The following is a 23491-nucleotide window of genomic DNA, read 5'->3' as shown; positions in this document are numbered from 1 at the left end:
TGGCAAGGTACTCTCATAACCCTGTGGTTCTCTGAGTCATCACATTAAATACGCAACGACACTCCGCCAAAGCCTCACACGCCTACCAGCGCGGGGAAAACTTCGGTCGAAAAAATAGTGTACTAAACGATAAATGCTCTAAAAACACTTCCGGTATAAATGCGTTTGTGAACAGGGAAAAAGACGTTCGAAATGAAAAACTCTCCGCAGAAACGGCATTGGGAGGTTTGGGAGGTTATCACATTCTTGGCGTCAAGAACTTCTGGGGACAATCTGAACAAAGGAAGCCCAAATTGTTGCCTTTGGAACGACGCCTCGAATTGGGTACACAAGTCCAATAAAACAATTGAAAAGTGAAACATGTTCTTCACTGTTCTTTCCTAGTAATGACATTGTAGTATCTTCCTTTCTTTATAACTCGTGATTTTCTAAAATGTATTCTATTGGTCACAACCCTATTTGATTCAAGTCAAGAAGACCTAGATGGAAAACAAGAAATGCCAATAGTTACAAGGATACTGGTTTACTTTCTGAAGTAGTATTTACAAAAAGGCATAGAAGTAGTAAAACAAAATTATGGGGATATGACAGAAAAAGAGATGATGATCATAAAAGGAGATATTTAGTTCTTCTTCAAGCGCTTCTTTGGTGGTCCAGTGGGTTTTTGGCAAACGAAATCCTTATCCGAGTATTTTCTCCAACGAGATCGAATGCGACGGTCGATGTCAGCCACCGGTGTAGATCCAATAGCGGCGTCAGTGATCTCTATCTCCTCGGCAATCTCCGGTTGCTCGGCAGACGAAAGTTGGACTGGGGCGGCCTTCTCAGTTTTGTCCTCATCCGAAACAGCTTCTGAAAACGTTTGCATTTAATTCCATAATAATTACCTTTTGTAGTTTTCATACCTCCTGCCATGAGCTCCTCGGTATTCAATATCTCTTGGACAGCGGCTTCGTCATTTAATCCTGGCGCAGTTGCTCCCTTAACAACCACTTGGAACCTCCTTGAGCGGTTGAAAATAATCTGGAAAATGTTTTATAAGTCATTGCTGTTTTCTTAAATGTTACCTCCGATGATTTCCGCGACTGGAGCTGTGTCAGCATTGGGGAAGTCGGTATAAGTCTTCCTGACTTCTGAAAATAAATTTCATTAGGAAGAAGAATTCTGAAAATGATTCTCAGCGTTTTCAGTCTTTGGGTTTTTATTAGAGTGAGGTTTCTTGGAAAGGTGACTAATTATTTTAATAATTTAGAAGAAATTTGTTACTGTTTTAGCTTAACTTGTTGATAAACATTGATATCAATCGTTACTTACTCAAAAGTTTGTAGTTTTTCTTTTTACGTAGTTTTTCTAATTTTTCGCAAAGACATTGTTAGCAAAATTCAGAATAACTTGTCCACCAATGCTCCTTTACAATCAAGAAAACGGGAATGGTGTCGTACATATGTGCCAATAACAAAAATGTGCTTAAGACTATCTGAAGAATCAGAATTTTCAATAAAAGTATGAGTTTAGTCCTCCTTTTGTTTATTAAAAGTTATTTCTAAAAGTTACTTACCACTGTTTTTAGTTGTCTCCAAACAAACAAATAAAAAGAAATTAGAATTTTAAAAGAATCAGTTTATATACAATGTCGACCTTGTCATTCCGATAGACAGTCTCCATAGTCAAATGCTGTTGTCCTCTTGCCTATCCCTCATACCTTTTTTCCCCGCGGGGTGGAGCCTGTGTTGTGTTACAAACCCGCCCTCTAAGAGAGTGAGCGAGAGAAAAGACGGAGAACGAAAGAGCACTATCAGTAGTTTGTTCAATTTCGCAATATGAATAGATCATGAAGCAATGCGATAAATTGTGAAGTGACTCATTGGAATAAACATTATCTCGAACATCGGAAGAGATAATGTCACAACGAGAATATTACTCACTTTTGTCGCGTATGAAAATGAAAATAACTTTCTCGAAATGTTTTGATTAACCTTGTACGAGTGACCCTTGACCAAGCTATGTTCATCCTTTTCCTTTCTGTAAAAAACTTTTGAAATTGTCTGCATTGGGTCATTATCAGGTGACTAATTGCATGAGTGATAAAAAGTTCAATAACCAATTGTTAGAGGAGCAACCTTTCGTTTTTCGAACACTGTTACTTGTCTCCTAGTGTACACTGGTAGCGTGTCTTCAGGTGTAGTCTGTCCGCTGGCTCTGTTAGAACTACATCCACTGAATCAGTGCTAGCTATCGTTCCCAAGATGAAAAAAGACAGGTACGCCGACAAACTTGCATAGAAAGAGAAGAACAACCCTTCGCTTGCCAAAGAGAACGAAAAAACCATACCACCCGCCAAAAAAGGGAAGGCAGGCGGCTCCACAATGTCGACAGGGCATTCCGTTAGCCCATCTGTGAAATGATGTTGTCTTCTTGCCTATCTTTTTTATACATTTCTTACTTCGCTGGGTGAAGCCTGTGTTGTTGTCTTACGGTCCCGCCCCTAAAGAGAGTGAAGAGGACGGAGAACGAGAGAGCACTGTCAGTAGTTAAATCAGTCTCTCAATCTACATACAAAATAGAACAATGCAATAAATATTATATTGAGTCATCAAGATAAAAATTTTCTGAAACGTCGGGAGAGATACATTGTCTTACAACAAAATACTAATCACCGTTTGTAATATACATTTTTCTATTAAAGACGTTTATCCCTTTTTGCCATATTTTCTGTTATACATAACATTTCTCGTTCAGTTCAATGATTTTTTGCCTGATTTCCTATGTCGTTCGATCTCCTCTCCTTTTTCCAATCTTTTTATTCAACGGCTTGTCACATTTCGGGGGCAAAATGAAAGTTGCGTTATCGACACTTTCGATCATCCTTGTACATCTGACTATTGACCAATATTCCCTTCCATTTTTTGAAATTGTCTGCGTGGTCGCATTGTAGGCTGACCTTTTCTAATAGAGCAAGTGATGAAAAAGTTCAATGACCAGCTATGAGAGAAATTACCTTCCTTTTTTCAAACATTGTTACTTGTCTCTTGATGTACAATGACCCCGACTGGAACGAATGTGCGGCGATACGATAAGACCGTGATTACACATTTGAATATGATGCTTGATCTAAATAATGGCAGGAAGATGAAAAAATATAATCTACACATGGTAAGATGAAGTCTGTCCGCTGATTCTGTTAGAATTACATTCACTGGATTAGTTCTAGTCATCGTCCCCGAAACAATCGCAAAGAAGACAGGTACACCAACACACTTGCAAAGAAAGAGAAGAACATCTGCCCCGCCGAAGAGAACAAAAAACACACCACCCCGAAAGGAAAGGCAGGGGCACGCCGCCCGCCACAGGTAAAAAGAAGGATAGTACGTCATTGCGAGAAGAGGAAAAGGAGAAATACTCGAGGGATAAATTTGTCGAGAGAACATATACTGCTGTCCAACAAATATAGGAAACACCACCAGTGGTTTTGGATCATGAATATTGGAAGTTGGAAGGGCCTTATATTGTCCTCAAAATGTGAAATGAGAAATGCTGTATCAACGGCTTGAAGAATTGAAAAAAAAACTAATTGAAAAATGAGAAGAAAAAACTATGATATTTAAAATGACTTTAATCAAATATGTGATTTTATGGATTTTTGACTTGAATGCTCTGTAGAGAACTGTTCGGTTCAGATGGGCGGTGTAGCGCCCTAATGTGCTAAAGCGACTCTCCCCGCCCGCTCTCTCTCTTAGGGGGCGGGGTCTAAAAACATCGCAGGCTCCGCCCAGTGAAAAAATAGTATAAAAGAAAAGGACAAAATGAACAACAGAAAATCAAACTCGACCAACTATCGGAATGATGGTCCCCTGTATATAAACTGATTATTCTAGAATCCTTATTTCTTTATTTATTTTATTTGTATGAAGTCTACGAAGAATTTCTCCTTGCCCTCTCCTATTCCTGCCGGAGGTTGTGAAAGACGACTTGATGCAATATTTGAATTATATCGAAATGTAAGTCGTTTTTACTTTATGAGTCTTAATAAATCTTATCGTCTTTCAGCGCACGTCTTCGCAAAATTTGTCATCTCTTCCCTCAATATCTACACGGGAAACTACCAGATGCAAATATTCATTCTGGTGAAGATTGAATATAAGAAAGTCGACGGTGGATGCTCCATTGAAGCGAAGTTCCAGCAAGGAGACACTGGATTTGTTGGAGCAGAAGAACGGACAGAGTTTTGGGATACGATTGTGACGGCGATTACCATTTTCTGACAAGTTTTTAATGTTTCTTCTTACTTAGTTTCAATGTTGCTGTTTTCCTCATTTCTAAACATGTTTTTTCCTTTCTTTTTTAAATTTCCTCAACAGTATTTTGATATTTTTCCTTTTTCATAGTTCCTTTTCCCCGTTATTTTGCAGTATTTTCTCACTCGACCGTTTGAATCAATAAAATGTTGTTTTAAAACTACATTCTTACAGAAAATGTGAAAATAACACAGAAAAATTGCCAGAAAACGCGTCAGAATGAACAAAAGAAAATGAAACTGTCAAAAAAATGAAGGTCGAAGAATCAAATACGGAAGCAACCCCAGCAGTTTTCAACAAAAGAACTCACCTTGAAATCATTTGTTACACAGCAAAACTCCTGAAAGAAGAGTTCAAAAAAGATTACATCTCAAAAGTTGAGAAATATTTCAATGATGAAGCAATCAAAGAAAAGCAAGTATTTCCTGCATGAAGTTTCTTGGACAAAAGAGACGAACGGGGAAGACTGGCGTACATCATATCATACCAATCTGGCAAGAGTAGCAAAACAAGTTTGAGTATCTTTTCTTATTTACATTTAAAAAAACTTAATATTTATTGCACTCTCCATGTCTTAAAGTGATAAGAGTCAATGATGCTGTAAACAACGTCTAGAGTCCCCCCCCCCGCATTCGTACTAGTCGGTGTCAATGTACATTATGCATCGAACAACATAATTTGAAAAAAAGAAAGGTCGTAACTTTATCAGCTGATCTTTTATTGTTTCATTCTTTGTCACTCGTGAGATGAGGAGGAAAGGTCACACACTCGACACAAACTAAATTGAAATGTAGCAACGGTGGACAGAGAAAGAGATTAGAGGTTACTTGGTGTTCAAAGTATTCGATTTCAAATTGCAGCAAAATCTTATTGACTGAAGTCAGAATTTTTCTATAACACTTCTCTTATTTTGTCCCTAATATGTGACAAGAAAATGAGAAATACGTTATGAAAGAAATAAGGAGAACATCAGGTCAAACGACATACGAAATTTGGAAGAAAACTAATTGAAAAATGAGAGTATAAGGAAATTGCTGTCTTTTTCATTACAATAACGTTACTCAAGTGTGTGATTTTTTAGATTTTTGATATGCAGGCTCTGAAAAAAACTGTTATGTTCAGATGGGTAGTGTGGTGGCTACACACATTAATCAGCCGTGCGCAGAAGATTCAAGTCACAAAATGCCCATTTTCTTTCATAATTAGTCCTAGCCATCGTTCCAAAGATAGTCGCAAATAAGACAGGTGCACCGATACACTTGCAAAGAAAGAGAAGATTATCCCACCGCAGAAGAGACCGAAAAAATACACCGCCCGTCAAAGAAAGAAACCAGGTGGCTCCGACGAATTAGAAGAAAGAAGGATCACCGTTTGCCGAAGAGAAAAAAAAGACAGGCAGGCCGCCCGCCACAGGTGAGAAGGAATGTACAACCTGCTGTTCAACCTGCTCAAATACAGTAGACAGCATCCGCGATTTTGGATAATGGATATTGGGAATTGAGAATTGAGAAGAACTAATTGCATTCGTAGTATTATTAGCTCCGGTACCTGGGAAAAGACCACCAAATGTTAGGCAGTTTTTGTTGACCAAAAAGAAGACACTGCAAATGAAAACATCGATTCAAACACGCACGATTCCGAGCAAAATTTTGGAAATACTTCCAGTGTCCGTAAAAAATATTAAACCGATACAAGTCATTCTAGTCTGTCTAAAATCAAATACCCATACTTCACTCAATGACCACTTGCAACAAGAAAGTGATTTATACGGCTGAGAGCGATTCAACGAAAATAAGCTTTGAAAAAAGAGAATGTTATTTTGGCCAAAAATTAATAATTATTGTTGTAGTTGACAGCATTTCTGCGAGTGCCATTCCTAGAAACTGCAGTGATATCTTGATGTATTGATCATATGTATTATAGAATACATAATTTAGTGATGGGGTACCCTCGACCTCTTTTTCTACCTATTTTACCTCTCTCTTTTTTCCTTTCATGTTTCCTCTCTAAAGGGGGAAAGGCCTAAACACAACGCATGCTCCGCCCCTGCCAAAAAAAAGTATAAAAGAAAAAGGGAGAGATGACTGACAGCATATCAAATTCGACTAACTAATGGAATGACGGTCAACTCTGTATATTATCTGATTATTTTAGAATTCTAATTACCTGTGTTATTGATTTGGAGTCAAATTGGACTAGTGGTGAGTATTTTACAGAATTTGAAACCATTATTCATATATTTTCAACTCAACCGCATCTAAACTAGAAAAATTATATTTTGATTTTAAAAAAATCATAATTGTCAGGGCCCGGCCTGAAACCGGGCACGAAAGTCCGGGTACTTGGCGTCAACATTGAAAACCCAATTTTTTCGCGAAAAAGTCCAATTTTCGACTATCATTTAAAAATAAATGGGTCTTCAAATATTTTTCCTAGTCATCGGACTTTTCTCAAAAATACTGCCAATATTTATAAAAATCCATCACGCCAATTTTCTCCGTTCATTTCATTGACCAAATTTTCCGGCACTTATTTTCAGCGGGTTTCAAACCAAATTTTAAAATTCGTGAAATATGAATATAAATTTGCCGAAACGAATACATTATCAAATCAAAATTTTATAACTGACCACAATACACCTTTAATCTCAGTAATTTTCAGAAAGAGATAAGTTCAAATCGACCATCAGCGGAATCCTCACACCGAAGAAGGCAATCCACCGATGGAAAAGCGTGGACGCGCAAGCCGTATTCGTGAAGCAAAACGATGTCTTGATAATTATATCAAAAGAGCTTACCAGCCAGAAAATTCTTCAAATGCACATCCCAACGAACGCAATTGAAGAAATTTCCGGTCGCTGAATACCGACGATTGATGAAATAGAACGAGTCACCAAAACAACAATTAGATGTATCAGATGTTTCCGTCGCCATCTTGATGAGCGGAGTCCAAAAAGAATCAAGAAGAGCCGCCGAAAAATTGCATCGTCTGGAGTAAATTAGAATGTTGCGGGATTAATATTGTGGAGAACCTGTTAGAAAATTCATGTTCCAATTTGTCCTTGAGAGTCTGTATAAAATTTTGATGAAGTGCTGAAAGACACTGAAGCAACAATTGGAAAAAACTTCTGCTTAACAAAAAAAGTTGCATTCTCCGAAACCTAATGTCATTTGATTTTTTTAAAAGATATTCTCCCTTATTTCGATCCAAGTTGAATAAATGATTTATTTTTTACAAAAGTGAAGCTTGAATTTGTTATAATATGGTTTCCTAACCAAATTTTTATTCAACAAAACGCGTGTGGGCGCTGTCTGGATTTGCATGTGTGTTTTTCAGGATGTCTCCAAGATTTTCGAAAAAATAAAGGTAAAAGCGCCATGGCAAAACCTTTCCCAGTCACAGACATGAGCCTTGACCACTCGACCACGCGAACACGCTTGTGAGAAGGGTAAAGGAAAAAAGAAATAGTGAATCCGGATGAACACATTTTTGCAGGTTTTTGATGCGAGTAGTTTTCTGAACGAGGCTAAAATAGATGAATGGAGAAGACTGACGTACATCATATTGCATGAGCCTCACAAAAGGAACAAAACAACGTTTGAAAACTTTTTCTTATCTACACAAGAAATTAATATTTATTGCACTTTCCATATTTTAAAGTGATAAGAGTCAAGGTTGTTGTTTACAACGTCTAAAGTTCATTACATTTCCAGAAAAGTCCAACAGTTCAGCTACAAATTAGTAACTATCTAGAAATCTGTGTTTTTATTGATTTCCCATCTCTCCGTTTACTTCGTCTTATTTTCAACGTGTTGATGTGCGTGTTCAGTGAGTGACTGATATTGTCTTTGCTAATTTGAATTTTAAAACTTATCACGCTGATTTTAATCAGAATCGTAGAAAATTCCCAGGAAAATGCTAGTGGTCAACTTTGATCGTGCCGGAAGGAACTTTTTTTTCCTGAAAAAGTATCTTGATCAGTACCCAAAACAGTACTGATAACGTTTTGTGGGTTAGAGCCTTCTTGATAAATGCGGAAGGACATAGATAATCTGAAAAAGTACTTCCCAAATTGTTTGCACAGTCGAGGTCGCAGAATTCATTGAGGTCGCAGAATTTATTGTACAGGGGAGATTTTTTTCCCAAGACCGTGCAAGTGCTTTTCTGGTTGAATTTTTCAGAATAATTTGAGAATGATTTGCAAAATTGATTTTGAGATGATTTTGCTGAAAGTGTCGGGCGAAAAATAAATACTTCTGAATCATATTATATTTTCAGATTATTCTTAACTTATTCGGAAAGTTTCAGCCAAAAAAAGTACTTGCGCGGTCTTAGGGGTTCCCTTGTCAGACAACTTTTGTCTCCAAGAGGATTCTCTCTTTTTTTCTGGGATTCTGCGAGGATCCACGCAAATATCAGCAATTTAGAAAAACTTATTTTACTTTTTAAGTATAATTATTTCGTATCACTATGAAGGAGCATATTTCAATGAAAAATCAATATCAATCTCTCATCACACGTGTTATTTTCTATCCCAACAAGTCTTCAAAGGTTGCATTTTTTTAAACAAGCATTCATCTGAAAAACTCATCTGAAAAACGTTCAATGTAGCAAAATGGTTTGTAACATTCTTCAAAGAGCAATTCAAACAAAAACTGATAATTTACATCTCTATTTCGTTTAAAATTTATACATAATCATTTCTATGTTTCACCATTGAATATTTCTCCGTACGTGAAATGGCGTCGGTTCTTTCCACTGAAAGTGTTTGCGTAGTAAAGAGAGTATTTCTCCCTCTTTCCTCTTTTTCTTTCACTTCTCTTCTCTCTCGTTTGCGCGTCCTCCGAGGGCCTCCGAGGGGCATTTTAATACATGTATCTTTCTGAACTCTCCTCCTTTTTGTTACACATATCGTTTTTCTCTCGCGTCTGATCTACACTATTTCCTCGGACATTGTTAGCATCTCTGTCTTGAGAGACGGCTGCCGTCATCACATACATTTTCTTCATTTATTTCTCCTTTTTGATTCGAGTTTTGGATTTTTAGTACACAATTTTTACAGATAGAATCAAAATGTGCTTGTTTTCATCATGTTATCTTTTCCACTCAATAAAAATTAGTTTTTTTTTCAATTATTAAAAAAAGAATTACAGAGTTGGAGATTTCTTTTGACGAGATCGAATTCGGTAAAAAGACGCATCGAAAGGGAGTTTGAAACAAGAAAAAGTGAGTTTTAGCAATTTTTTCGCGATATTAGGGCTAAAACCGCTCAAAAGGTGAATTCAGTCACTGCTCCTTACAAAAAAATGCGTCTAAGGCGCGCCAGCTACTACAGTTTTGTAGTTTGCAGTCACCGAATTCCTATTTTTGCAGGTTCGCAGTTGAGAAATTTTCGTGTGAAGAGGATGAAGGCGCCGTTGTCGACAATGTCAAACGATTTTGATGACACCAAGACAACACACAGCATCAATAGCCAAAAGACGTAGAGAAGAATACAATCTAGACCGAAAAAGCTGGGAGAGCTCGGGAAACTCCAGAAGAAGCTGAGAAGGCTCCAGAACCTTCTGAATCTTCGAAAAAACCCCAGAATATCATCGGATATAGCTAATTCCACGCCCACTTTTGCGGTTCAACAAAAAACGAAAGAATTCGGTGCTAACACCCTATTGGACAATAACTTCGGAATCCGCGTCACGACTGAATGTCAGAAATGACAGTGGTTTGAACGGTATTTTGGCCGGTGGCAAAGTGAAAAAGCACCGACGAAAACCCCGGAGAGAGGCGGAAATCAAGATTTCACCTCGAAAGTTGTCAAAAAAGCGTCCAGGGTGTGCCTACCGTAAGATACCAGCGTTGACGACACGTCTGACACCCAGTTAAGAAACTTTCAAACTTTTTGGAGCAAATAACTGGTTCAGATATACCAGAGAAAAAAAAACGCGTCTAATTTTTCAACCAACGCATTGACGGCATGCCAGACGACATATTGACCTCGTTTTTGATCAAGGGGCGCATTTTCGTACGAATTTTTCTATAAACTGTCAAAAAATTGCCCGAAATCCTCTTTGCCGCAGCTAAAACTGAAATTTTTTTGAATAACATCCAAATTCGTTTTAATTCAATTCAAATTTCGTCAAGAATTGCCAGTTTAATTATCTTTGTAGTATGTACCCTCATCAAAATTTGTTCATACTGTACGAGCTTTTTTTTAGCCTAATCTTCCTTCCTCCGCAATTGCATCAACTTCAAGCAGTGGCGCCGTCTTGTCCGCCTTTTCGGCCACGTCATTCTTGCGACTGCCAGATTCTTCATTTCCCGAAATCCACGTGGATGCGTCATATTTTCTTTGCTTTTACAAAAATCCGATTCAACTTTCAAATTGGTACAAAAACTGTCAGTTTTCCGTCGAAGAGCTCGAAAAAGACCCGACGTCTTCTTATTTAGACGTGACACTTAGAATCCAAATGCATTGGGAGCATCAAAAAAGAAAAAAAACTGACAGAAACGCGTCTAAGACGCCTCTGCCTTCTAGAAAGCATTTTACAGTAAAATTGGGACATCAGGACACACAGTCCAACAGATAGATGTTAAAAAATACACCAGAGAAGCGCCAGACACCAACGGGCAGAATCGCGCCACAGGTGCCCCAGCCTCGTCAAAGGTGCACAAGTTTTGCCTAAAAACCTTTCAAAAAAGCCATTATTGTTTGTAGTTTGTAGTCTTCACTCATTTTAACCATTGGTAAACAAAGGAACGCGTCAACGGTTTGCCAGATTGAGAGCTTTTAGGCGATGCTTAAATTCGAAATATCATTAAAAGTGTAGTTTTTAGTCACGAAGCATCATCGGAGATTGCCGTAGGTGCGCCAGTTAACCAAATTAGTCCATTTTTTTGCCATAAAAGAGCTGAAACCGCTCAAAAGGTGGCTTCAGTCACTACTTACCAGAAATGCGTCTAAGGTGCGCCAGCTACTGAATTTTTGTTGTTTGAAATCACCGAATTCTTATTTTTGCAGGTTCACCGTTGAGAAATTGTCGTGTGGAGAGGATGAACGCGCCGTTGTCGTCAATGTAAAAGGATCTAGCTGACGTCAAGAAAACGACAGCTCCAAAAGCCAAACAATGTTGAGAAGGCTCCAGAAGACGTCGAGAAAAATCCAACTGACACCGAAAAGTTTGGAAAGCTTGGGAAGCTCCTGATGATACTGAGAAAAATCTAGAATCTTCTGAATCTTTAAAACCTGCAAAATTCGTCTTCTTCAAAAATTTTCAAAACCTGCGAAACTTACGAAAAATACGCCAGGAAGATCATCAACAGAAAAAAGAAGCTTCAGAATTAAGCATAGGCAAAGACTACGAAGAGAGACGGAAAATGTGTGAATAAGGTGAGAATTGTGGAGAAAATCCCATTTTTACCTGCAACGGCTATAAACAGCGGCAAAAACAAGACAGAAAGCAAGTTTTCACCTGAAAATTGTCGAAAAAGCGTCGAAGGTGCACCATATACTATTTTAAATGAAGTTATCTGGGAAAATACCGTGAGAAACCCGCGTCAGACTTCCATGTAGCAAACGTTTGAACTTTTCGAAGCAAATAACTGGTTCAGATAAATCAAAGAAAAAAAAACGCGTCTAATTTTTTAAACTCGTTTATGGCTGAAAAACTGGAACAACTATTTGACGGCACACCAGACGACATATTCATCTCGTTTTAGATGAATTTTCTCATTTTTTCCTCTTCTATTTCCATTAAATTTCAGAACAAAACGCATCTCCACCTGACTCTCGACCTGAAACTGTCTGTAAGCAATTGGAAAGTCCACTGGAAAAGAAGGGAATTATTCGTGAAGCCTCCATTCCACTGACTCCTTCAAACGCCGTAGACGTGATGATGATAGACATCAGAGAGACATCTGCAGCAGACATGTGGGTGGTACTCCATAGACAACGAATCGACGGAAATCTGACGCCGATGATGAATACGGAGGAGCACTGTTTCTTGCAAGTCAGTGTCTCGTTAAACGATAGCGATCAGATGTTGCAGTTTTTGTTTATTCGGTAAGAGAAAAAACTTGCGTCGACGACACTTCAGACACCCAGTTAACAAACTTTTGAACTTTTTGAGGCAAATAACTGGTTCAGATAAACCTGAATAAGAAAAAAGCCTCTAATTTTTAAAACAACGCGTTGACGGCACGCCAGACGACATACTTTTCTCGTTTTTGATCAAATTTCTCACTTTTCTAAAAAGCGTCTAAAAACAAATTGAGACGTGCAATGGCAGAGAAAGGAATCATTCTTGATTTCACTGACTCCTTCAGACGCCATCGATGATGGGGGCGGTACTCCACAGACAACGAATCGACGGGAATCTCACACCGTTGGTAAATGCGGAGGACCAGAATTTCTAGCAATTCAGCGTCTCGCTAAACGATCACGATCAGATGTTGCAGCTTTTGTTCATTTGATAAGAAAAGTGACTGAAAATCAAAATATAGAGAGAAATTGAGGTCCGATGCGTATTAGACGCGATTTTCATTAGTTTGATCTTTAAAATCCAGGAGGAAACCCTCACACGGCGCATTTTCGTACAAAATTGCTCTAGAAAGCGACCAAAATCCACTCGAAATACTTTTAGCCTCAGCAAAAACTGAAATCTTCTTGAATAACATCAAAGTTGGTTTAAATTCAATTCAAACTCAGTCAAAACCTGCCAGTTTTCACTGTCTTCGTAGTCAATCACGTTTCCCAAGAATTGATGTTTTCCAGGATATCCACCGAATTTGTGAACCGCTTTAAATTGGAAAGATGTTTGTGTAGTGTTGAAACTCCGGATATCATGAAACTCTGATGCAGCTCAATAAGCACAGTTTTCTCAAGAAGGTGCAATCGCTGTCCAAACTTATTATTTCATCAATGTACCAAAAATGCTTGTTGTTAGCGCGTAAAACACCTGTTAAAGGAGTTAACGCTTCTGTACAGTATCAGTTTATTGATCACGGATTGTTCTGGCAGTAGTCTTTACAATCCGGATCATGTGACTGATATCACAGATAGTATGTTTCTCAATTAATTGATAACAATCTCTTTAAGTAGTCTTCTAATAAATACAGAACGCTGCTAGACAGTTGTATGTAAAGTTTTGACTTTGACCAAGATAGTTTTAAAGAAAAATATTTATAAAAGTTTTTTTGCATTTCAGCTACTGATTCAGTGGAACAACTTGATATTCATATGTGTCGCGATCTACGATCAGCGACTTCAACCACCGTAACAACCGCTGCAGCCGCAACCGCCGCCACTGTCTGGAGATAAGAGATGCATGACGACACATGCCCTTTTACGAAGTCCGCCAACAACGAAGCGGATCTACCGGAACAATGGAACATGACCGACTTAGACGCTGTGGAAAAGAAGAATACTTGATAAGTACCTAGTATAAAAGAACATCCGTTCTACCCATTAGATGTGTTCTGTTCTGTAAATCATTGCATTCTTGTCGACTCTCTGAATCCCCACTTCATTGTCACCCGTGTCCCCCTCATCTCTATCCTTTCCCCCTTTTTCCCCTGCTCCTCACTTATTATTCTACAGTACTCAATAAACCTATATAATCCAAATACCACTGAACCACCTGCGCCATCCAAAGAGTCCTCACCCTACACTGACCTCTTTAATATGTATACCACTTTCTAATTCAGCAATGAAATCGCTTACAATATTTATTGGGAACTTATTTTTGGGCTTTTGGGGAAGGCAAGATACAGGAGAGGAGGTGATATAATATATAAAGCGAATGATTAATACAGTAAGCAAAAATTATAGACACAATTATAAAAGCACAGCAAATTTCTACTTAAATTTTACAAACACAACTCCCGGGTTGCGATCTTCTACGGCCTTGTAGTACCCCAGCCATCCCAAATCGCGTAAAATCGCATTTTTGATGGCAGCAACGCCATAAGCATTCCAATTTCCATTTTCAGTGACGTTAAGGATCTCTGGAAAAAGTAAAATGTGTTATTATAAAAACTGACGGCTTACCAATGTGCTTTTTCTTTTTTTGCTCTTTCTCCACTACCTCCAGAGCATAACTAACTGCGCCATGGTCAGTTATGTAATATAGATCTATCGATTCCATGGGGATCTGTATTCGTTGAACTTTTTGACTTTTCATACATTTCCATTTCAATTTTTGGAAACTTCACTGTTGTTTGCTATCTTGAGTTTTTCCTGAAACAAACTAATAATTTCAGTGAAACAGTTGCATTATGAAGATTCTTCTCAATTTTTGAAACTGTGCGTATTCACATGATTATGTTCCCATAACCAAGTGATTTGCAGAATTTGATGTTGAAATTTTCACGTAAAAAGTCATTTCAAAGCTAGAGAACTTACCACTATTCCAAGTCGATTCCAAATAAATAAACAGAAAGAATTAGAATTTTAAAATAATCAGTTATAATACAAGGGCGACCTAGTCATTCCGCTAGACAATCTTCATAGTCAAATAGTCTTGTTCATCTTGCCTTCTTCTTTTATACTCGCCTCTCCACATGTGTTCTTTGTAGCATGTGTTATGTTCAGGCCCCGCCCGCAAAGAGGGCGAGAATAGACAGCCGAGATTACAGAGTTCGTTGCACTAAACACAGGTGGTCGTTTTTGTCAAGAACCTTCAAGGACGCCAACGCTTGCTTCCTCTATGCAGTGTCTTTTATGTCGAGTGTGAAGAAAAATGCCGGAAACTTGTGTTCTCTGTTTTTGTCTTACTCGAATGGCGGCACAAAACTTCATGATGTCTTGGCGCTCCTGGTCTTGAATTGAGGTCGGGTAGGGGTAGGTGGAGTCAACACCGTCTCAAAGGTCGGAAAGGGACCAAACGGCGTGAGTCGTTCAATTGGAAAGGGTAGACTGACAAGGGAAGTATTTGGAGTCACCACTTTCAAACGACCTATAAATGTGGTCATAGGTATTTTCGACCACGGTGAATCCATTTCTGGATTGATGAAGTCAAAATCCTGCTAAATGTGTCAGCGAGCCAAGTTATGAGCTCTCAAACGTTTCATATGGTTAAGCCTTTTCACATGAAATTCCAAATCGGCCGCGTATACGCCCCCGCGCGATTTTGAATTCCATGTGAAAAAGCTTACCCTTATGAAAAGTTTGAGAGCTCATAACTTGGCTCGCGGACACATTTAGCAGGATTTTGACTTCATCAATCCAGGAATGCATTCACCGCGGTCGAAAATACCTATGACCACATTTTTAAAGTGGCGTCTCCAAAGACTTCCCTTGTGAAATAGAATAAGGTCTCGGAATTTCAGACAGAATGCATCAGATCGGAAACATGTTTATGGTGAGTTTCAGAACTGTTTCATTTAAAAACCTTCATATTGCATATACATAACACTCAAAACATTTTAGACAACACATTCCTGGTTAACAAAATAATTAGATTCCAATCGTTGCGAAACTCCTGATTTTGCTCTTCCAAGTCATCATCGACTTCCATCTCACTTTCAGAATCCTCGTCGTCCTCGCCATCAACATCTTTATCGTCTTTTTCTTCTTTTTTTTCTTCTGTGGCAGAATCCTTATCGTCTTGGTCCTTTCCATCTTCCTCCTCATAATCCTCCAATTCTCCGGCGGTATCTCAACCCAAATATTGCCAAAATCGAAGTTTGGGGTGTTTTGAACTCCTCGATTGGTCACTTGCTCATCTTGACTCTCGACGATCCTGATCTTGAATCGAACTCTCAATGAGTTGGGCTAATGGGCTGCGACTCATTTTGGAAGGAGGTTTCTGGAAAATGTGAGTCTACAGGTTTAGAACAATAAACAAAAGAGAAAGTATATCATTCCCATAGCAATAAAACAGATTCGATTAATTTTTCTATACGAAAACACCACATGCCCGCTTTTCACCAACGGTGTCACATTAACCGTGAAAAACAATGCGGGTGAAGAAGCTAACTGCCATGTGGTGAAATCAATTTTTTCGCTGTTTTTCGTTATGTTTTGGAGTTCTAGAAGACTTCAAAGGACTACAGATTTTTGGGAAGTGGAAAACACTACAGAAAAAGAACATGAACGTACCCTCCAAGATTTGGAAAGCCTTCGAAATCTATGAACGTCTCCTGAAGCCTGAATGTCAATCGTTCTGGATTGAACAAGTTTCCTTGAACATTTTCACCGAATTTTCTTAGAATCTCCGCCTTGATCGTCGGAGCCCCAGCGATCCTATTCGCGGAAGGTTTATACTGTAAGAGGTGAAATTCAAGTAGAGTTTTGCTGGTTATCTTGATTATGCTTACAGGCACTAGGCCCATGCCAGAAACAGATTTAAAAAAATTTCCATAGAAAGTCATTTGAAATTCAGAAACCTTACCACTATTCCAAGTCGACTCCAAATAAATAAAAAGAAAAAAGTTAGCACTCAAAAAAAATCAGAATAAATACACGGCGGGGACAGGCATACCGTTAGCCAGTCGTAGGAGAAATGGTGTTTTGCATCTTGCCTACTCTATTTATATTTTTCCGCGTGTGTTCTTCGCAGCATGTGTTCTGTTCAGGCCCCGCCCGCAAAGAGAACGAGAGAGTGAAAGAGAGAGAAAAAAACGTTGAGTCTGCAATATGACTCACTCTCCCGTTGAGAACGGAGAGGAAAAAAGTTAATAATCATGAAGTCAGACACAAGGAAAATATTTTATAAAGATTGAGTCATGTACACTGACATGTTCTAGCACGAATGACTCTTTCCATCGTTTTCTGTGTCATTATGTGACCGAAGACTGAACTCCAATCTGAACCCAACGGGACCCTCGAGGGCTTGGTATTTTAACATTTGAATTCTCCAGACTTGCAACGGGCCGTATAACTTTGAAATTTTGAATATTTTTTTTGGTGTTTTGATTTTTTGCAAAAAATGAATTTTTGACTATTTTTGTTGAAATTTTCCAATTTTTTGGCTCCGGTCGACCGTGCCGATATTTTGCAAGTCTGTATATCCCTACAACATCCTTATCGTCATTTCTCTTATATTTTAACATAGAATGTTAATAACGCCTTTTTATCTCTAAAATGTAGTTCTAACTATGAACAAGGGTAACATAGGTTTGACCATTGACGGAGGAGTCTTCGTTTCCGTTGTTTTTGTCGAGTTATTGGCAGCTTAATGACGACACTGGAATGGCGTGGCACCAAGACTGTTTCCATCTTTTTCTACGGAAGCGGTAGGATGAAAGCAGATGGTTTTTGTCAAGAGTTTTGAAGGACGCCGACGTTTTCTTCCTCTCTGTCGTATCTTTTATGTCTTGTGTGAAGGAAATAAGCCATGTGTTTGCAGTTTTTGTGTGACATTTCACAAAGTCATGATATCATTCAAAGATTGGAGAAATTAGAATCCTTAAAATTCCTGGAACTTCGCTAGAACAGAGAATGCACAAAGTTTACTGAAATTTTTTAAAATTTTGAAAAAATGAGGAAATCCGAATCCGTCTGCTTCTTGAGAGTGGCGTGAACAAAAATACCCGGTTTACCACCATCCGCTATGAATTAGCTGCCAAAGAAGATTCTGAACCATTATTACACAGACACCAACTGAAAACAAATATAGCAATAGAAGATATCAAAACTTTTGCAAAAAATTGTATTTGAATAGAAAACAAAGGATGCGATAGAAATAACAAGAACAGCTTTATTGAGCAACAAATAACAAATTAGTCTTCCTCCATGGTTTCACCGTCGGCGTCTGCATTGAGATCGAGATTTCCTAGCATTGCAGTGATGACGATCTGGAATATTACACTTATATTAAACGCACATTTTAACAAAAACCCTTACTCTCAAATTTGCTCCGGTGAAAATACGTTGATCCGATCAGTGTGATGAACTGCTCTTGGACTTCATCAAATGCGAGGTCCAATGCATCAAGGCCTTCTTCAACTTCAGAATCCAAGGATTCCGAGTAGGTGTCTGTATTCCACAGAAGAGTGCCCATATCGCAGCCAAGAGAGGCGGAGTTGTGCATCAAATCTGAAAGTTAAATGTATTAGAGTATAAATCTAGTCGCTGTTTGAAATCGGTTTACGGCGTAGACATCACACTACTAGGACCTCAAAAATTTGTCAGTTACAACCAAAGACCTACTCGTGTCTTTTTTCATTATTTTTGAAGTTGATTTTTTTTGTAGGAACCCTATCTTGAAAGTTACAGGTTGTCAAAATGAAAAGCACCAAAATTTTGCTAGCTCCGATCCCTGCGATTTATTGAATGAGTAATGGAAAGCAACAGACTGTCAAATCTCACCGAAATTAAGATTATGGGTTCTGCCGGTCTGCATATTATAGGCAACTGGAATAAATATTTAAATCGGGAATAGAGATTACAACTAGTAAATGAAATATAGATACATAAGAAATCAGAAGTAACTGGAGGGAAAACAATCTTTTCAGTCTAATTAAGTTTACACCTTTTTCTCTCCTGGGCAATCCACCGGCAGACTGTACGGTACCTTCGCCAAAATCCGTCCATGTCCTTTGTTGCGATCACAGTATTCGGCACACCCGCGTGGAGAATGATAGCTGAAAAGTGGATGGACTTATTACTATCGCACAAGACAACTTGAATGATCTCGTTTATAGCTACAGTACCGCTTAATAGAATATGAACTTTAACTGTTTTTAGTTGAAATCAACAAACTTTGAGAGTGTGCGAAGGTAATTCTGGTTGTCACACCAAGTAGGTTTTCATTGAATCCTACAGAACAAGGGTAGAGCTTCATTTTTGAAGTTGACAACTTCTTTGTGCTGGCATTTCCTAGCAAGTTACATATCGACAAAGTAATTTCTCCCTTAAATCGACCCATTTCAGTGCAAAATAGAGTGATTTTTGAGCTGTCGTCTTAAAATGACTATAACTCTTTAGCGAGTACCCGTACAAAAAAGTCGTCAACTTTAAAAATGGTGCACTACTTTTAATTTACATGGTTCATCAAAAACTTACTGGGTTTGACAATCAGAATCGATATGACACACTTTCAAAGTTGGACAATTTCAACTGAAAACGGCCAAAGTTCATATCCTATTAAGCGGTACTGTATTTTTAGCACATGCGTCAATCAAAACAATCTGAAGTATCTGGAATAAAAAATATGACTTCAGTCTTCTTTTAGGTGTGAAATGTTCCGATATTTTTATTTAAAATTATTTCTAAAGAACTTACCACTGTTTTTGGTTGACTCCAAATAAACAAATAATAAGAAATTAGAATTTTAAAATAATAAGTTTTAATACAATTGCGACAGGGCATTCCGTTAGCCCATCTCTTTAGTCGAATGCTGTTGTTTGTCTTGCCTATCCCTTTTATACTTTTCTTTCTCCGCGGGAGAGGACCCGGTGTTGTGTTACGATCCCGCCCCTAAGAGAGTGAGCGAGAGAAAAGACGGAGAACGAGAGAGCACTGTCAGTAGCTGGTTTAATCTTCCAGTATACATCATAAAACAATGCAATAAATGTTATAATGCCTCATTGAAATAAAAATTTTCTGAAATGTCGGGAGAGTTTTCGTCATATTTTCTGCTATACAGAATATTTCTGGTTCAGTTTGAGTTGTTTGCCATTCAATTAGATTTCTTTTGTCGTTTGACCTCCAAAGTGTTGTCCTCCTTCTTCCAATCTTCTCAGTCAGCGGATTGTCACGTTTCGAAGGCAAAATGAAAACACGTTATCAAAAATTTTGAATCAACCTTGTACGAGTGACTATAGACCAAGCAATGTCAATCCCTTTCCCTTCTGTCGAGAACTTTTGAAAATGTCTGCGTCGTGTCATTGTCGGCTAATCTTTTTTAACAGCATGAGTGATAAAAAAGTTCAATGACCAGCTATTAGATGAATGACCTATTTTTTTTTGAACACTTACACCAACTGATACGAGTGTGGGGGGGGGGGGAGAAAATGTGATTATGTCCACTTTGATTACTCTGGCACTTGTGAAAAGACTACCAAATGTTAAGCAGTCTTTGGTGATGAAAAAGAAGATGCTGCAAATGAAAACATGAAAAATACGTACAGTTCCGCCTAAAAGGTTGGAAACATTTTCAATTTTAGTGGAAAATGATAAATTTGAGAGTGTGTCTCTCTCTCTCTCTCTTTGTTACACAAACAATTTCAGGAGCGGGAACCTAAAAACAACGGCAAATAAAGAGGTTCTTAAAAAACGGTACGTTTTTAACAGAGTTATTCTTCCAACTGGAACCTTATTATTATTATTTCAGTTACGAGTTCACTTTATTCTCAATTCGCGGAGGTGTTGAGATTCGCAGTGAAACTGGCATCAGAGCAATTATAAAAATGATACCCGTCGATCGAAGTGTAGAAGTCAGATTGTTTGTAATTGATTGATCAACTCGGATTTAATTTCCTAAACTTAATGACACAAGTTTTTGCCTTGTGTGGTTACTTATATCTCTGAAATAATGATAAGATTTCAAAAGTGTAATACTGATTTTTATGAGATCACAAAGAAATTGGGACCACAAAAACGAAACAAATTTTGTCGAAGATTTCCACACTTTTTGATCATCAAGTAAAAATCTCGAAAAAACTCTATAAAGATCCAAAAATTGCATCTTGAAATATCATAAGAAAAAAAGAAAAAAAAACATTAGCCAGGCCGGGGATCAAATCCATACCCTTCCGACCACGACTCCCCCTCACTACCACTGGACCACCGATGTTCACATTTTTAATACAGAAAAGAGTAATGAAGAAAGGGACGTCACGCGTGTAATTTGACACGGCGATTTTCAGAAATTTTCAGACCCAATTTTCGCGCCAACGAGCTGTATTGCGCAGCTTTTGAAAACGGCATGTGATAGAGCAGGGTCGAAAGTATATATGTGCAAAGTTTCAGCCAATTCTCAACCCTGATATGAAAAAGGTTCCCTTGTTAGATTGTGATGACATCAAAATAACATTTTATTCAATATCTCAGAAGGGAAGTCCTCAATGTGTTTTCTTTCAAACGACTCACGAATATCGCCCGGACACATTCGAGTCCGTAGATTAAGGCCCTTCTGAAATTCGTATCTTTGATTCCGGTGATTACTGTAGTGAGAGGTCCCGAACCGATTCCGGTTTATATGCCGGCTCGGGTGACAGCGATGCGTAGAAACGATAACGATGTGTGTAGCTCGTAGTAAAGCCAGGCATTCGAGATCTACAGTATATTCGAATAATTAAACAAAGTTACACATAACCATTTCTTTTATTCAAAAACTGGAAAATCACAATTTGTTCAGTATTAAAAGTGAAATTGAATACTCCGAAGATAAGCAAAATTATGAAATTATAAACGGCAGCAAATGAAATTTGTATAATATTTTCAGTTATAATCAACCCCATACATAAAAAGTAAGCCCAAATACATCATTATTACCTTGTTCAAATATGACTGTCAGAACACTTCCGTCCACACGACGGATATCATAACCACCCACAACCTCTAATATTTCTCCACTGAAATGTGTGAAATGTCGGGTTTGATCAAACGGTGCTTCGTGAAAATTCAATCCTTTAAAAATAGCATTTCTATAATGATGCTGACGATCAAGAATAAGAAATATTGCCCGTTCCATTCTCGGATTCGATCCTTCCTTCCAATGTTTCAAAAACCGGTTGATAATTTTATCAGTTATAATCCCTGAACCAACGACGATTTCCTTACTATTAATAATTAAAATGTCGTCGTGTTCTATACGCGTCAACGCACTACGGCATCCCAGAATCAACCCATCCAAATTTTGAATCAAAATATCCTTGTAACGGCTGGGGTCGTCCAAATTTCGACTGTAGACGAACACGATTTTTGTGTCAGGAAATTGTCTCAACGCCATCCGTACGCACTCTATACCACATTCATCATAAAAATAGAACGCATTCACTGTAGCCGTTCCAATTGTTTCCATCAGAGAACTCATATCAAATTTACATGTTTCTCTCGCAAATTTAAGGTACCAAATTTCCGTCCGAGAGAATATGTACAGGAAATTAGCTAACCATTGTTGGATGCTAAGACCTGGGTTCTGATATTGCGCCATGATCCGTCGATTGTCATCATCACGCATTGCTATCACACGATCCGGCATATAAACCGGAAAAGGTTCGCGGCCAGCGTTCTCCCCTCCCGGAAAAAAAACTCCAAAGCATGGGTGACGGACCCCCCATTTCAATGCTTATGATCTCTTCGGTTGACAAATTCAATTTCGTGATTTTCAAGTTTAGAGACTTAACTATTTCCTTAGCTTTGCTGGAGACAAGTGAGAATCCGACACTGAAAAACACAAATCTTCATCAGACAACTTCTAATAAAAACTTACATTTCAATATATTCCATACATTGAATGACAAATTTTGTTGCCTCAGTTGGAAGACGGAAAATAGGGAATGAAGGCGTCGACATGACAGTGGAAAAAAAGGAATAGTAAAAAGGAGCCGGTTTGGTGGTGAATAATCAATATAAATGCAATGGAAACGATGGGCTGGTTGGACAGATAGTATGAGGATGAGGGAAGAATGAGATGGTCGTTTCGGGAGGTGACCTGACAACGAAGGCCCCGCGGGGAAACGAAAACAGACATATGAATGAATCGTCGGGGAAGGTCTTTCATGCCATCTGGAGAATTAATCAAAAAGTATCTAATAGGAATCGACATGGCATTTTGAAAAAAAAAGTAAATCCAGTTGGAGATAGGGCTGAAAATCTGTATGAAACAAATGTTCAGTGGGAAACACAAATAAAAATGAGTCGATGCGAAAAGTTGTTGTTGTCACCACCTCTCTCCTGAACGCCATCTTTCATTTCATTAAATGAAAATTTGACATTTCAGAACAGGAACTCAGGGGTTTCTGACTTGTGAGGAAAGTGTTCATTTTCTCTTCCCAATTTTTCTGAATCCTTCTGGTATTAGGGTTTGTCACATTTCTGCACTGTGTGTGACAAGACAGAAGTTGAAACTGTGTATTTCTAAAAATTAGATCGGCGTCCAATGTCACCGAATTTGAAATTTAGAGTTGCGCATCAAATATTATTGAGGAAATCTTGAAGAAACTATTTTAAGGCGCCTATGTATGGAAACCGAGTTTTAAATTAAGATCGGGGACGAGCTGCAACGGAATTGTCAGTTTTTTGAAATGGGTTG

General features: G+C 38.2%; 7 protein-coding genes across 7 annotated transcripts; 2 read left to right on the top strand and 5 right to left on the bottom strand.

Annotated features, from left to right (window-relative positions):
• Positions 1–622: 622 nt before the first annotated feature.
• Positions 623–1103, bottom strand: GCK72_022393 (uncharacterized protein; the record flags this gene model as incomplete). The annotated part of the gene is made up of 3 exons (XM_003096052.2): positions 623–852; positions 906–1023; positions 1068–1103. The coding sequence occupies 3 exons, from the start codon at positions 1101–1103 to the stop codon at positions 623–625; spliced, it is 384 nt and encodes a 127-aa protein (XP_003096100.2).
• A 2802-nt stretch (positions 1104–3905) lies between these two features.
• Positions 3906–4262, top strand: GCK72_022392 (uncharacterized protein; the record flags this gene model as incomplete). The annotated part of the gene is made up of 1 exon (XM_053734795.1): positions 3906–4262. One exon carries the CDS (start codon positions 3906–3908, stop codon positions 4260–4262), a length of 357 nt encoding a protein of 118 aa, XP_053578361.1.
• A 7154-nt stretch (positions 4263–11416) lies between these two features.
• Positions 11417–13608, top strand: GCK72_022391 (uncharacterized protein; the record flags this gene model as incomplete). Its single annotated transcript, XM_053734794.1, has 4 exons — positions 11417–11468; positions 12054–12351; positions 13276–13349; positions 13496–13608. 4 exons carry the CDS (start codon positions 11417–11419, stop codon positions 13606–13608), a joined length of 537 nt encoding a protein of 178 aa, XP_053578360.1.
• A 537-nt stretch (positions 13609–14145) lies between these two features.
• Positions 14146–14434, bottom strand: GCK72_022390 (uncharacterized protein; the record flags this gene model as incomplete). The annotated part of the gene is made up of 2 exons (XM_003096742.1): positions 14146–14294; positions 14338–14434. The coding sequence occupies 2 exons, from the start codon at positions 14432–14434 to the stop codon at positions 14146–14148; spliced, it is 246 nt and encodes an 81-aa protein (XP_003096790.1).
• Positions 14435–15744: 1310 nt separating this feature from the next.
• Positions 15745–16622, bottom strand: GCK72_022389 (uncharacterized protein; the record flags this gene model as incomplete). Its single annotated transcript, XM_053734793.1, has 3 exons — positions 15745–16030; positions 16390–16553; positions 16608–16622. The coding sequence occupies 3 exons, from the start codon at positions 16620–16622 to the stop codon at positions 15745–15747; spliced, it is 465 nt and encodes a 154-aa protein (XP_053578359.1).
• A 1408-nt stretch (positions 16623–18030) lies between these two features.
• On the bottom strand, positions 18031–18322 carry GCK72_022388 (uncharacterized protein; the record flags this gene model as incomplete). The annotated part of the gene is made up of 2 exons (XM_003096717.2): positions 18031–18086; positions 18136–18322. 2 exons carry the CDS (start codon positions 18320–18322, stop codon positions 18031–18033), a joined length of 243 nt encoding a protein of 80 aa, XP_003096765.2.
• Positions 18323–21685: 3363 nt separating this feature from the next.
• Positions 21686–22438, bottom strand: GCK72_022387 (uncharacterized protein; the record flags this gene model as incomplete). The annotated part of the gene is made up of 1 exon (XM_053734792.1): positions 21686–22438. One exon carries the CDS (start codon positions 22436–22438, stop codon positions 21686–21688), a length of 753 nt encoding a protein of 250 aa, XP_053578358.1.
• Between the last annotated feature and the right edge of the window lie 1053 nt (positions 22439–23491).

The sequence above is a fragment of the Caenorhabditis remanei genome, chromosome X (genome assembly GCF_010183535.1).
Source record: "Caenorhabditis remanei strain PX506 chromosome X, whole genome shotgun sequence".
NCBI lineage: Eukaryota > Metazoa > Nematoda > Chromadorea > Rhabditida > Rhabditidae > Caenorhabditis > Caenorhabditis remanei.
This window is presented reverse-complemented; position numbering and strand designations above follow the sequence as displayed.